General features: G+C 51.8%; 1 protein-coding gene across 1 annotated transcript in view; it reads right to left on the reverse strand.

Annotated features, from left to right (window-relative positions):
• The window catches only part of LOC122390690 (egalitarian protein homolog), a 29609-nt gene that overhangs the window by 1356 nt on the left and 12147 nt on the right, over positions 1-16106 (reverse strand). Inside the window, exons 3-7 of the mRNA XM_043383864.1 lie at positions 9928-10056; positions 9221-9336; positions 7462-7662; positions 1238-1333; positions 415-560 (exon numbers count right to left, since the gene is read on the reverse strand). Coding sequence (XP_043239799.1) covers positions 415-560; positions 1238-1333; positions 7462-7662; positions 9221-9336; positions 9928-10056 — 688 coding nt within the window. The remainder of the gene's footprint in view (positions 1-414; positions 561-1237; positions 1334-7461; positions 7663-9220; positions 9337-9927; positions 10057-16106) is intronic.

Raw genomic sequence — 16106 nt, forward strand, 5'->3', positions numbered from 1 at the left:
TTTTGTCACACAATTTAGGTCAACAACCCGGGCCAGGTGAAGGGGTGAAGAGAATAATATGACGTCTGCAGGCTATGCATCATATTACATTCAGTTTGTAATGCACGGACGTGTGAGAAACCTCTATGATCCAGCCACCATCCCTCTTTAGTCATGACTTGACTCTATCTCACTTAGTCGACTCTCTCCTAGTAATTCCTCGATACCACTCCCTGCTCAGTTATCTATGCCCCAGCACCTTTCTGCCCAGTCCCAACTCCACATCTCTTGACACACGACCCTCCAACCGATCCCAGCGACTGACTCTTTCCCTTCCCGGCTATATTCTCCCTGGTCCCAGCCCTTCCCACCCCGTTCCCTGCTCGGTTCTCCCCCATTCCTTCCCTTCAGTCCCACCCCTCCACCCGTATTTACCGGTGCTATCGGCGGCGGACGAGTCTCCCGATGTGCGTCCGCCGCTCTCCACACTGTTATTGCTCGTCATGCTGCTCAGACTCGGGTACTCCGAGTCGCCGTTCATCCACGGCAACGACGTCTCAGAGTCGTCCGCGGCGCCCTCCCTGGAAGCACAGACACAGGTGAGGGGTCAGCACGGTGGAAAAAGAAACTTTGATTTAGCTAAGTGTTATGCTACCTAGCAGTTTCTCCAGTCACCCACTAGGTGACATTACGTAGAACAACGGTTGGAAATTCAAGCGATCAAACACATCAAGATCAAACAACAAACACACAAGACTTAGATACCAAGAACCACTGAATATTTCATCTTAGGGAATTTACAATTTTACAGTCACTAAACAAGCACATCACTAATGAAATTCTAAGCAACACTGAACAAACACATATGCAGTTCCAAGAAAACCAGGTTAACGTCCTGCGCACGCTGATGCCAAATGCCACAATATCTCGACTTAAGGCCTGGCTACACTATGCGTTTTCTGCGTGCGTTTTTGCAGGTTTGCGTGTTTTGCGTAATATCGTTCTAGGAAAAAAGATATAAACAATATAATTTTTACTTTGGTTATATACAAAAGCTAATATAACTCTTATGTAACTAAAATTTAAGGTGAAAAACATCACAAAAACGTAATATCGTTCTTTTTTCTAGAACGATATAACGCAAAACACGCGAACACGCAAAAAACGCACGAAGAAAACGCATAGTGTAGCCAGGCCTTTATACATACACAATGAACAGAAGGAGCTAAAAGACGGCTTGACCAAGCTCGTCACTCACCCGTCCTCGCGCTTCTGCTGCAGCCGCTCCAGCTTCTTGGCCACCTTGTAGGACTTCTCCAGCTTCTCCCGCTGTTCGTCCGTCAGCTCCACGTACCTGAACAGTCGCGAAGACAGATGTGAGAAACGGAACACACCGCTATGAGATACTGTGACATCTATTTGTAGCAGTTTAAGCTCGCCCAGGTTGTGTTGTCTATGTGAGATATCCCGTTTTGTACAGAATCTGCATGTTAAAAAGCTGAAACTCTGCTTGAGGCTCATGATGAATAATAATAATATAAGAATAACCAGTAACCTCATAATATAAATCAGAAATAGGAGCCAAAAAGGTTATATTTAAAGTTATCGAATATTTCGCTCCTGGAGCTTCGTCAGCGATAATTACAGAAAAACATATACGACTCTTGCATATACGTTTTAAACATGGAACAACAAAGAACACTGCAGAATAAATAGCAAACTCATGCTACACTTCGCAAGGGACCGACATTTTTGGCGAAGTTTGAATAGGTACAATATGAATGTATGTATACAGTGTACGTATTTACAATATACACGTATATAGGTACAATAAACAATAGCTTTACATACAAACGTAATCGACTACATGTGCACTGCATACATTACACATCATCAATTATTCACATGTGATTGTTATTATATACACTTCAGACTATATGTATCCAGAAAAGTTTGTGACGCATTTACATTTTGAATGATGTTCTCTTTATGATTATACAACATATACATATATAATATGTATATAATATACTACACATATATACAGAGAAAATATTATACAGAAATATACAGGTCTATCATACATAGACATAAAAATCTGTAAAGCATTAACATATATACAGATGTGGCATGTACAATGCTTACATATATTTACATATATCTATGAGTCATATATCATCTATGTACAAGTGTCACGTACAGTATATATATCATTCTAAGGCTGCAGCCGTGTCAGCGGCCACGAGGTAGTCTGGGTGTTAAGTGGAGGTCTCTGGTCTCTGATGTACATGGACTCTTTTATTTTTCTGTCGGGACCATCCTTGGCGCGAGCCAGAATGCTCAGTTTCAGGTTGTTGCATGTCAGAGGGGTGTGTAGGTGTTGGTTTTGATGAGAGCCAAACGGTGTGTCTATGCGTTTGTTGCGTGCGTCTCCAAGGTGTTCATTGAATCGCTTCCTTATCGAGCGTCTGCTTTCACCGATGTAAAAGGACTGGCCCTCGGGGCACAAAGAACAATCAATCCTGTAGATGGTGTTTTTGAAGTGGCACTTCCATGCAAGCCCTGCACAGCATGTGTTGCAGCGCCTACCTCCACCTGGACAGGAAGGAGGACTGAAGGCTGATTTAATCAGCTTCTGGCCGACAGTCTCGCCGCCTTTCCAGGCCACCTGAAAGGCAATTTCACTGCGCCTCACGATGCCTTGCACTATGTGGCACAATTTATCGTCAACGAATGGCAGAACGAGTGGGGTTTTGTAGGCTCTAACCTGATCGCGCTGACCTCGTGTGCCTGTGTCTGTCCTGTTATGTGTTTTGGTGGCCTCCTGCCGTGCTCTGTGAAGTGTGGCCCCTGGGTAGCCGTTTGATTGGAAAAGGTCATCTACCTTATGGAGGCTGCGCTCGGTGGGGTCCCCTGGTGACGATAGTCTCAGAGCTCGCAGGTATTGGGACCTAGCTGTTGCACGTTTTACAGACATAGGCTGTGCCGAGTTGAAGTGCAGAATGACGTTGGCTGACATGGGTTTGATGAACAGTTCGGTGGTGTACTGCCCTGTTTCAGATATTTTGATGAGGGTGTCCAGGAAAGAGAGGGCCCCTGTGTTGGCCGTATGTTCCAAAGTGAACTTTATTGATGGGTGGACGCTGTTTAGGTACTCAAAATAGTTAAGTAAGCTAGGGAGCCCGTGATTCCATACGCCAAACACATCATCAATATAACGTAGGTATAGAGATGGCTGAGCTCTCGCTGAGCTTAGGAACATAGACTCAAGCATGTGCATGAAAGTGACTGCCAGCGGTGGAGCTACTCGACTACCCATTGCTATCCCGGTCTGCTGTCTGAAGTATTGTGACCCGAAACGCACGAAGTTCTGTGTGAGACAATGTTGTAAGAGCCGCTCGATGTCATGGAGGGCCATACCGAACGTGGTTATACGTTCTTCTTGTTCTCGTAGCAGGGTCATACACGCTTGGATCCCTTCATGCACAGGAATATTCCCGTACAGATTGACCACATCGACACTGAAGAGAATGGTCCCTGGTTCAAAGCCTCGTGGATATTTACTTTTCACTCGGTCAAGAAACTCTTGACCGAGTGAAAAACTCTTTCACTCGGAGGTCATCCAGTGGGTCAACCAAGAGGCGGAACGTATCTACTGGAGAAGCACTCAGATCAAAAGGAATTTACTAGTGCGAAAGTATCACGGCCTACTAAACGAAGGGCAAGGACGTTCGGCTGTTGAGCCGCAAGAGACTACGACTCAAGAGAACACACCGCACGAGAACACCCCGCAAGAGGCTACGACACAAGAGCATACGCCGCGAGAGACTTCGCAGCAAGAGGCAACGGTGCAACAGACAACGTCAAGAGAGGCTGCACCCATTGTCAGTACTGGTGCCACCCAGCCACCAGTCTCACGTCTGAAAAACCTTTCAGACCTCACCTTAGCTCCAGAGCTCGCTCATTTGCTCTCTAATGGTCCCAAGTACGCTCTAACAAGACGCATCACACCAGCTGTGATGAATGCTGCCGAGTGTGGAATAGAGCGTGGCAATTACGCCCTCCGATGGAAGATCGACATCGAAAGTAGAAGAGCACAAACGACTCCGAACGACTCCGACCGACTCAACAGAACACAGCCAGCACCGCCGCCGCCGCCGCCGCCCCCAACGCCGCCGCTGCCGCCAGGATCACCCGAAGGCGTCCCTCCTACCCGGGCCATCACCGACGACAGCACAGGACACCAGCCGGCGTCACCAGAGACCTCCTCAGCACAGCTACGGCCACGGTTTGCTGATGGCGACTGCTCGCAGGCACCACAGGGCCCGCCTGATATAGAGGTGGCCCTAAGACAGGTAAAGAGGCGCATTTTGGCAGCCTACAAGAACCATAGGTCTCCCGATCCTAATTATTCTCGGGCGCAGCTAGCCTCTCTTAAAGACCTGGCGAATAATGGAGAGGCGATTGTCAAACGCTCTGATAAGTGTACAGGCTTAGTCATAATGAAAACAGGTGACTATGTTTCAAAGATGCACGACATCACAGAGGACTATGTCAAAGTAGAGAAAAACCCCACACCGAAGCTCGAGGCCTCTACTAAGCGCCTAATACATGAGTCGTTAGATGGTAAGCTAGAAGAAAAGGTGATCAAGAGCATTTTTCCGCAGTGTTCCCGTACAGCTGAATTGCATGGTTTGCCGAAAGACCACAAAGCTAGCATTCCACTCAGACCTATTGTGTCATCTTGCGACGACCCCTTAGATAAGCTGACCTGGGTGTTAGAAAGGGTGATTACTCAGCTACTTCCCTTTATTCCGGCTCATCTGAAAAACACGACAGAGTTTCTTGACCAAGTGAAAAGTAAATATCCACGAGGCTTTGAACCAGGGACCATTCTCTTCAGTGTCGATGTGGTCAATCTGTACGGGAATATTCCTGTGCATGAAGGGATCCAAGCGTGTATGACCCTGCTACGAGAACAAGAAGAACGTATAAGCACGTTCGGTATGGCCCTCCATGACATCGAGCGGCTCTTACAACATTGTCTCACACAGAACTTCGTGCGTTTCGGGTCACAATACTTCAGACAGCAGACCGGGATAGCAATGGGTAGTCGAGTAGCTCCACCGCTGGCAGTCACTTTCATGCACATGCTTGAGTCTATGTTCCTAAGCTCAGCGAGAGCTCAGCCATCTCTATACCTACGTTATATTGATGATGTGTTTGGCGTATGGAATCACGGGCTCCCTAGCTTACTTGACTATTTTGAGTACCTAAACAGCGTCCGCCCATCAATAAAGTTCACTTTGGAACAGTGTCCCAAAATTGTGTTTTGGCTTGGGTGTCAGAGGGAAAATTCCTCTCCAAAAAGGGGGATAAGAGTGGAAAATTCCCCAGTTAGATAAGGCCCAAAAAGAGTGGAAAAGAGATTAATGGCATACATTTATGTATAATGAGGTAAAATGTAATATGTAAAATGACCAATACAAATGCTTATTCTCAGTAAAGCTGGGAGTGGAAAATTGCTCTTAGATATTTGAGACGAGAGTGCAAAATGATTTTTGTTTGGATGTCGTTTCCCACCCAAATCGAAATATTTTGGGACACTGCTTTGGAACATACGGCCAACACAGGGGCCCTCTCTTTCCTGGACACCCTCATCAAAATATCTGAAACAGGGCAGTACACCACCGAACTGTTCATCAAACCCATGTCAGCCAACGTCATTCTGCACTTCAACTCGGCACAGCCTATGTCTGTAAAACGTGCAACAGCTAGGTCCCAATACCTGCGAGCTCTGAGACTATCGTCACCAGGGGACCCCACCGAGCGCAGCCTCCATAAGGTAGATGACCTTTTCCAATCAAACGGCTACCCAGGGGCCACACTTCACAGAGCACGGCAGGAGGCCACCAAAACACATAACAGGACAGACACAGGCACACGAGGTCAGCGCGATCAGGTTAGAGCCTACAAAACCCCACTCGTTCTGCCATTCGTTGACGATAAATTGTGCCACATAGTGCAAGGCATCGTGAGGCGCAGTGAAATTGCCTTTCAGGTGGCCTGGAAAGGCGGCGAGACTGTCGGCCAGAAGCTGATTAAATCAGCCTTCAGTCCTCCTTCCTGTCCAGGTGGAGGTAGGCGCTGCAACACATGCTGTGCAGGGCTTGCAGGGAAGTGCCACTTCAAAAACACCATCTACAGGATTGATTGTTCTTTGTGCCCCGAGGGCCAGTCCTTTTACATCGGTGAAAGCAGACGCTCGATAAGGAAGCGATTCAATGAACACCTTGGAGACGCACGCAACAAACGCATAGACACACCGTTTGGCTCTCATCAAAACCAACACCTACACACCCCTCTGACATGCAACAACCTGAAACTGAGCATTCTGGCTCGCGCCAAGGATGGTCCCGACAGAAAAATAAAAGAGTCCATGTACATCAGAGACCAGAGACCTCCACTTAACACCCAGACTACCTCGTGGCCGCTGACACGGCTGCAGCCTTAGAATGATATATATACTGTACGTGACACTTGTACATAGATGATATATGACTCATAGATATATGTAAATATATGTAAGCATTGTACATGCCACATCTGTATATATGTTAATGCTTTACAGATTTTTATGTCTATGTATGATAGACCTGTATATTTCTGTATAATATTTTCTCTGTATATATGTGTAGTATATTATATACATATTATATATGTATATGTTGTATAATCAGAAAGAGAACATCATTCAAAATGTAAATGCGTCACAAACTTTTCTGGATACATATAGTCTGAAGTGTATATAATAACAATCACATGTGAATAATTGATGATGTGTAATGTATGCAGTGCACATGTAGTCGATTACGTTTGTATGTAAAGCTATTGTTTATTGTACCTATATACGTGTATATTGTAAATACGTACACTGTATACATACATTCATATTGTACCTATTCAAACTTCGCCAAAAATGTCGGTCCCTTGCGAAGTGTAGCATGAGTTTGCTATTTATTCTGCAGTGTTCTTTGTTGTTCCATGTTTAAAACGTATATGTTTTTCTGTAATTATCGCTGACGAAGCTCCAGGAGCGAAATATTCGATAACTTTAAATATAACCTTTTTGGCTCCTATTTCTGATTTATATTATGAGGTTACTGGTTATTCTTATATTATTATTATTCAGAATCTGCATGCATTCATATCTTGGCAAATAGCAACTCCAATTTAAAACATTCATGGAAGAAACAACTCATTCGAAGCATACGTTCGTGCATACATACACATAACACATAAATATACAGGTCCAAAATCACACATCGTTCACACATTCATTACATGGTCCTTTTTTAGTAGCACTCGTATCAACCCCAGTCCGACTTTACCACCGACCCCTAACCAGGTGTAAGGAGTTCTAACCAGGTGCACAGGCCTGCCTCCATCGGCGCCCCTGTCACCCTCTCCGTAGCGACTCACCGCAGCAGGCGGATCTCGCGGTTGCTCAGCACGAGATTCTTGCCGACGGCCGTCTTGTCCAGCTTCTCCTTGAGGTCACTGACCTCTGTCTCGACCTTACGTTGCTTCTTCTTCTGCTTCACGTCGTCCTGGTTGATGTGCATGGTGACCTGCTCCTCGCAGAGGTCGGCGAAGAGAGTCTGCAGCGCAGGGTCGATCGACCTGGGGGACGAGGCGGTGTTAGGCTGAGGTCTGGGGAAGTCACGGAGCACCATAGATGCTACACGAGCCACATTTTGTGCACAACGGTCATGGGATTTGTAAGCGCGAGTAGGATAACGCATGGGATAAGAATGGAATATGGCGCGGGGTTAAAAGCAACGGGTTCTGACCTATCTTATTTCATAAACAGGAACAGAAAGCGGTTTTCTTATTTACATCGCTAGTGGCGACACTCAGGAGAGTGGCCAGGGACGCGTAACGGTACGCCGCTGGAAGGTGAGAGGCACGTGAATGATAAGAGGGTTCGATGAACGAAAGATAAGAGCAAAATAGGACAGGTGAGAAGATCTCAGGAAACTGGCGAGAAGTGGCGAGAGATGAGTAAGGAATACCGGACAAAGTGCGACGATTCCGGAGAGGGTGAGACGATTCCAGATACGTGAGACGAGTCCGGACTCCGGAGGGAAGGTGTCAGGCCAGGAGTTATCGGTGTCTAGGCTTCAGACGGCTCTGGAAACAGAACAGGTCGGCTCAAGTAATAAGAAGTTATCTTTTTTCTAATGGGCTAGATGCAAAGCGATAACAAGACAATAATAGCAAAACCTGTTAACATGTCAAAAGTACAGTAATCAAACATCATTATATCATATGACCGACAAGAAACAGGGTTATACCCTCGTCTTCCCAACACTAGCATTACTTCACAACGAAACTTTTTTTTAAAGCAGTACACTTCTCAAGCGATCACTGCGTCGCACCTATACCAATAAAACTTCCTCCCTTCTTTACCCACCAAGGGCTTTCCATACGGACCGGTACACACTACACACTCAGGGAACGTTAGATCCATACGGACCGTCACACCCTCAGGGAACTTAACATCCGTACGGACCGTCACGCACTCAGGGAGCGTTAGATCCGTACCGTCCCACCCTCAGGGAGCGTTAGATCCGTACCGTCCCACCCTCAAGGAGCGTTAGATCCGTACCGTCCCACCCTCAGGGAGCGCCTCAGGTAGCGTACCCCCTGTCGTGACCCGTGACCCGATTCGCCCCGGGCGGTGCCGGCGGCGTGGTCACCATTTAGGACGGATTACAGCGGAGGATTGGGAGCGGCCGAGGCCGGCTGATTTCCCCAGGGGTAGCTCAGTCGGCACGTACACCTAAAGTGGACCGCCTCAGAGGGTAATCCACTGGGTCGGTGTCGTGGTGTGGGGTGAAATACTCCAGGGAAATGTCCCAGGAAATGGCCCAAGAGGTCGCTGGGCAGTGCCGTTAGATAAGCGGATAAATATCTTAAGTCGCACGAGCAGCGTGTTAAATTAAAAGCTTTAATAACTTTGACTAGCTAGTGACGTTAGTACCTCCAAGTTTCCAAACACCGACTAGTCTAACGTGCATCCTGTTTAAAGGCTATTTTGAGGTAATAAGCTTACCATTGCTTCATAAAGATTATGCAAAGCGCAGCCACTATCCCATACCACTCAAACATCCCCTTTCGTAGCACAAATCCCTCCTCAGCTATCATATAACTACAAACACAATTCTACGCTTCGCACCTGCTCATGACGTCGTAGATTTTCGGCACCAGCGCCATGACATCGAAGGCGGCGTAGATGATCATGTCGTCTGTGAGAGGCCGTCGCGCCCAGAACTTCTGGTCTCTCCTGTACACCTGTCGGCGGCGGATAGGTCGTCAGAACCGGAGAAGAGGTCGTCAGGGCCAGCCCTGGGCACTCAGCGCCAGCCGGGAGGAGCCGAACGGGCCGCAGGAACGGCTGCAACATCAGCCAGATGGCTGCGGCGCCTCGAACTGGGCGGGTTTGATCAAACCAAAGACGTTAGTGGCAGACGGACAGCCATGTAGGGATGAAATGTGTCCCGCGGAATGGACGATATTTTACAGAAACGGCGGTACGATTGGTTGGCCACGGAGGGAATCAATCTGACCGGTCACTAGCTTTCAGTCTCAGTCCCATTAGCTCTGCACAGGAACATTTTAATCCCACATCTCACGTCTGAACTGGGGAGGCTAATGTTCTACGAATGCCAAATTATATGGCCTTGCAGCCAGTGCACTCTTATAAACTCCATATAGTTGTTTTTCAGTTCATCAACGGACTATCAATCAAATAACATCAAACAAGGTCTCAACTTTCAGCTTCAGTTGCGAAACGAGCTTAGCTCGGACTGCGCTACTCACTCTCAACCTTCCAGACTCCCTTGCCACAGTCCTCACTCCCCAGGCCCAAGGAGGCCGACCCACCTTTTTGATGTGCTCCTTCTGCGGGTTGATGGGCGCGTCGTAGGTGCGGCAGAGCGTCACCAGAGAGACGGACTTGACCTTGTAGACGGGCTTCCCGGTCTCCTGCTGTTGCAGAATGGCGTGAGCCGCCTGAAAAGGAACGAAACAAAACGGGTATGTAAGCAAACAGGCATACATGAGCCGCATGAATCATTACATAGGCGTGATATATGTAGCAGGGCTGCGGAGTCGATGGATTTTCGGCGACTCCGACTCCGACTCCGACTCCGGCTTTCAAAAACCAGCTCCGACTCCGACTCCGACTCCGGGCAGAATTGTCGACTCCGACAGACTCCAACTCCCGACTCCGACTCCGCAGACCTAGCAGGGCTGCGGAGTCGACAGATTTTCGGTGACTCCGACTCCGACTCCGGCTCGGGTTTCTAAAATCGACTCCGACTCCGACTCCGACTCCGGTCACAACTGTCGACTCCGACCGACTCCGACTCCGACTCCGACTCCGCAGCCCTGATATGTAGTACAATGAATGGATACACCTTACACATGGGACACCGCCTAAGGGAAGGTAATGAAATAGTTGCGAATGGGAACTCGCCAAAGCATAGCAGCAACTCGTGGGGAACTTTGACGGGCTAGAGATCGCATTAAAATCGAAATTGTCCAAAAAAAAGCTATTATTTCTGCAACATAACCAAAAATAGACCTTTGAGCACTGCTTGTGGGAAAAGTCCTCTGAGTCTGCTGGCCCACTATCAATTAGTCGACACCCAAACCGTTCTCTGGACATTTACCTTCCCCGTGAGATTCACCAAACGTATCTGAATGCCTGGCTCACCCTGACACCAGGACAGTCAGGCGGGGTGAGGAGGGGGTGGGTGGCACGGTACCGTCGTAAGTACATTCTCCACGCCACGTTCGTCCCAGTAACGGCACAAACGGAGGGAACCGGTCTGCGCTGACACGGCCAGACACAGAGCCAGGAAAATACAGAGCCACGACCGACGCCGGAGCGCCCACCGGCCTTCGTAGCCGGCTTCGACAAATAGCGACACAGACGGGGAATGGTTCAAATGTGTGCGGAGAAAGCCAGATAACGCAATAATGTGAACAGTGGATAAGGGGAAAGGCAGAATTGATACGCAAGGCGGATTGATTTGTGGAACAGCAATTGCTAAGAAAACACAAAACTTGGGCTTGCAATCATACAGGCGGCTGGTAAAATGCAACATGATATCAAACTACCCCACCTGATGTCTTTCTCACACATCTTTCCTGACTAATCCGTCCATCTGCCAAGAAGCTTTCGTCAATCGACTAACTGCACGCGTCTTGCGTAACCAGTCTGCCCGGTAGAGCAGCTGTACAGCCGTGCCCTGCCCGGTAGAGCAGCTGTGCCGACGTGCCCTGACCGACAGAGCAGCTGTAACGCCGTGCCCTGGCCGGCAGAGCAGCTGTACCGACGTGCCCTGGCCGGCATAGCGGCTGTACCGCCGTGCCCTGACCGGCAGAGCAGCTGTACCGCCGTGCCGCTTCCGTTACTCGTGTGTAACCTGACCGGCGCGTCTGTCCGCCGCGACGGCGGGGCAGCCACGGCCGGTTCCGTCTCCGGGCAGCCCGCGTGCGGAGACTGGCGGAGGGCCTCACGGCTGGGCTGGGACCGGCCGGTGCCACATTCCGGAACTGCCTAACACGGCCGGCGGCCGAGACGGCGTCAGAGACAGCTCTGTTGGATACAGGTGACCTACCGACCCGACAGATCGCCTCTGAGGGACACAAGTGAGCCCTGGTGGACATGGGTAACCTCAAGGTGGCTGATAGGTGATCTAAGACGGACCCAGATAATTAAAAAAAAAAATATACCTACAGGACCTCCAACGGACTGGAGGGCGATGTGTGTCTGTTACATTGGAAAGCAGTAAAACTTGCGCCAGTCTATCCCTATGGTCCCTCGTGCCTGATGCAGTAGCAGCAGCTGCGGCCCGGTCCCGTGCCGGCACGCGGGTCGGCTGGGATCGGAGCCGGCCGTGGGCGTCCACTAAGGAGCGGCCTCCGCTCGGCTGACGGCGGCTGCGGGTGAGCTGTGTACTCAGTGGGGCAAGGCCGGATACCGAGCGAGCCACTCCCCCGGCACCGACTGAACTTACGACTGGGGGCCCGAGTCTACACATAACGCTGCAGTGACACTGGACGGTGGAGCATCCAGACCACGCACTGTCCAGTCAAACACAGTCACACCGCGGCAGCTTCAGTCCACTCTCAGTCCTACGCTTTTTTTCCAACACTCTGATCTAATCCAAAGGTTGAGAAGCAAGATAGGCCATTCCAGATGACAGTAGCCAACAACAATGTTAAGACACTCAGGTTTTTGCACTCTCATTCAATGGATGCACGATATTTAAGAATGCTCTCGGAACGCCAAGCGGTTGGTTCAATCGTGATTTGGTTTGGAGATAACTGCAGAACGGGCGTCCCCCGTCGGATGCTGCTGCATTCATGCAAGGTATACAGCCAGTGGGAATCGAAATGAAGGCGGCAAGTCGCTAATGAATGACAACTATGCAGCCTACAGGACCGCGATGTCCGGGCCCCAAGCTGTGCTTTGAAGTCACACAGCTCGACATAGTTTTAGGATACAAAAACAACTCCCGGATGAGAAGGCTGAGAGTTAAAAGAAACACCGCACTAGGAATCCGCTCTATTGTTTCACTATTCGAGCTGAAGGTGTGTTGCAAAGGCCTTACTGTCCTCCAGCTAAGCACATGAGCCTGTACCGGCCCCGCGCCTGACCGGCCCGGACCGCGCGGGACCGGCCCGGACCGCGCGGGACCGGCGCCTCCGGCAACAGGTGCCTGTGCAGGCGGGGCCGGCGCGGCGGCCTGCCCTTCCGACTCGTCGTCGGCCCGAACTGGCGACGATCAATATCAGACGCCGACGCCGACGGCGGCGGGGACACGGCCGCCGCATTCCTCGCACACCAGCGGCCGCCGACGCCGGCGGCCGGCCGCAGCCGCGCGGCCGCGGGCCACCTCAGACGCCGCCGGCTCACGGAAGCTGCGCGGAGACAAGAGCGGCTTCCAAGAAACTCTCCACTCTCCGGCAGCTCAGCAGCGACCGGTGCAGCAGCAAGCCGCAGCTAAGCCCCAGTTCTACCGATCAAGGACGTGCGCCCTCACGCAGCTCAGCAACTTGGGACCGCCGGCCATCACCGGGTCAGGTCAGTCGGTGTCGTCACACGTCTCAGCAAAAACACCCGTACCGCACCCAGGAGAGCAGAGAGGAGGGCCGAGGTGGCAAAACACTGCAGTGAGAGTCGCCGTGCCAACAAGAACGGTGAGCATCCGGTGTGAGACCTAGCGGACGCCTCTCAATAGACGGCCCCAGTAGCGCCGGCGACGCTGAGGGGCACAGACCGACAGACAGGACAGAAGTTGGCTCACAACCAGGCAGTGTCGCAGTGATACGGACGACGCCAGAGCGGCAGTGTCAGTGCGGGTGAGTCGTTGATACCAGTGCTGGGGCGACAGGTGGCCCCCTACCGTCCTGAATAGAGGGCCGACTCGTGTGCTCCAACATCTGAGACCTCCACATCATGAATTGGCGGCTGTTTGAGCAGCTCACGGGCGCAGAGTTGCCAACGGCAGGTCGCAGACCTCTCTGACCTCCGCCGGCAGGTCACGGACCGTGTGACCTCTGACGACAGGTCACGGACTCGTTCTGATCTCCTCCCGAGCGGCGATGGCGCTCCGCCTGGAGGTGGAGTTCGAGCGGCGGCCGGCCGTCTACCTGCCCGGCGAGGAGGTGCACGGCCGTCTGCTGGTGCACGTCACCGTGCCAGAGATCCGGCTGCGCGTGCTGCGAGTGCGAGTGGACGGCAGCGCGCAGACAGAGCTGAAGGAGGGCGCGCCCGGTGTGACCGTGCTCAACAGCACAGAGGACGGGAGGCACGCGGCGCGGCAGCGCCTCCTCCACGCCGACATCCCGCTGCTGCCGCGCCGGGCGCACGCGCTGCCGCAGGGCGTGCACCCGTTTCCCTTCGCGTTCGCGATCGCGGCCACGACACCTGGCTCGCTGCGGCTGGAGCACGGCTCGATCCGGTACGGCGTGCAGGCGACGGCGGCGCCGAGCGAGCTGCTGGCGCGCGCCGTCACCTGCTGGACCGAGTTCGAGGTGCGGCCGCGCCTGCTGGTGGCCGGGAGACCGGCGCTCCGCCAGCCGGGGATCGTCACCGGCGCCGTGGCCGACCGGGAGCTCACCAACCGCGGCTACACGCTGCGGCTGGCGCGGCGCGGCCTCTCGCCCGGCGAGCTGGCCGTGCTCGAGCTGCACGCGTCGGCGGCGCTGCTGGCGCGGCTGGCCGCCGAGCCGGGTCTGCTGCAGCTCGTGCAGGTGGTCCAGTACAGACCGGACGGCGCGCGCCTCTCCGAGCCCAGCCTGCTGGCGCGCGAGGTGGTGCCCGGCGCGCGCTTCGCCGGCTGGGAGCACGTGGAGCTGCGAGTGCCGGCCGACGCGCCACACACGGTGCCGCCAGAGTCGTGCGCCGTGCTCGGAAGGACGTTCCATATTCGTGTGAACACGGCGCTGATCCAGGCGCGCATACCGCTGGTGATCGGCACCTGTCCGGAGGACGCCCAGCCGCCCCCGCCCCCGCCGCTGCCGCCCCCGCCCGAGGAGCCGCCGCCCTCTTACGAGGAGGCGATGCGACAGCGCGCCGCGGAGGGCTGACGGGTGCGGAGAGCGATGTTTGAAAGAAATGGCGGTGATAAGATGCTACAGTGACCAGTGGCCAGTAACCTGCAGGTTCTCGACACATTCTAAACTGTGCCGAGTATAGGAGCTGGGGGAATCTTCATTCCTAACAGCAAGTGATAATGGATATTGTTAGTCACTCCAGCGGCAGTGTAGTGATGCCCAAGACGTTACTAATGACCAATTACGCCATGACGGGTCATCCATTGGCGAGGAAGGATATGCAACATACTCGTACGTGGTATTTGACCTTTACCAGATAGTATTTGAACTCCCCCAAATTCCACGGATCTACCAGTAGTTGACGAACCAGGAGTTGACCCTCAAAAGACGCCACTCACTATGCCAACATGGCCGATTTTCCTCCAGATAGTGAGTGAATTTCCTATTTCCCAGCACGGTTTACCGCCGAGGCACAGTGGTTTGATGGGTCTCCCAGGATGCCCGTCCACAACGACTGACTCCAGCGTCGCCCTGGTGAGCCATTCCTGCACCATGTCATCTATATTCCCTTCCGTCATCTTCATACTTAGCTTCCTTCCTCTGAATCTCGCACCTCCGCACCGACAGCCTACATTCTGCCTTCTCTTTGTGCCAACTGCCGCCTCTGGTACCCTGTCGGTACTCGGGCCGTACCATTCGGTACCGGGCCCCCTCTGTACTTGTATATATGATTGAAACTCGTACCTTTCTCTGCTGGGCCAAAGTTGGCCGTTCACTAAGGTGTGAGTGACTTCTTCTGAAATATATGCAGCCTTCAACATTAGCCTTCGAAGCGATGTGGGCCTTGTTATAATGTTAATAAGTTAGAGCGCATTTCGAATGCAGAGCCTTTCCTCAACGAATGCTAGCGTCAACATGTTGCATTTTACCTATGTTTGATCTTGGTGATGACGTTTTGATGTATATGTCCAGTGTGCTTGCATGTCGACTATCTCTAGCTTTCAAGTATATTTATAAACCAACCAACCGTAAACACACTTTTCGCCAGGCTGCTGTTACCGTCTCGAAGAATACACACGGTGCTGACTTATGTTTAAACAGCACAGAGGAAACGTGCGTACTGCGTACATGTCGGTACGCGAGGTGTTTTGCGCTAAATGCAAACTACATACAATGGCGTTTGTGTTTACGAGCAGAGCATCAGTATCCGCCGTGTCAGCTAAGTGCTGTGTGGTGACGGGTTCATCCCAAGGCATCCAGCTCACGGGACGGGCCGGACCGAGCCGGACTATACCGGCCCAATGGCGGGCCAGTGCGGTGACCGCGGCAGTGCCGGCACCCGGTCTGCTGCTGGACCGTGTTCGATAATTTTATGAAGGATGTAAAACTGCAAGTTATCCAAGCATTCAGTTTTCAGCCACATTGTCAGGTCAGCAGCGTTCATATCGCACACTTATAGCCCAACTTCCGCTAATACAACATCACAAAAC

This window comes from Amphibalanus amphitrite, unplaced genomic scaffold (assembly GCF_019059575.1).
Source record: "Amphibalanus amphitrite isolate SeventyFive unplaced genomic scaffold, NRLGWU_Aamphi_draft 000405F_arrow, whole genome shotgun sequence".
NCBI classification, from domain to species: domain Eukaryota; kingdom Metazoa; phylum Arthropoda; class Thecostraca; order Balanomorpha; family Balanidae; genus Amphibalanus; species Amphibalanus amphitrite.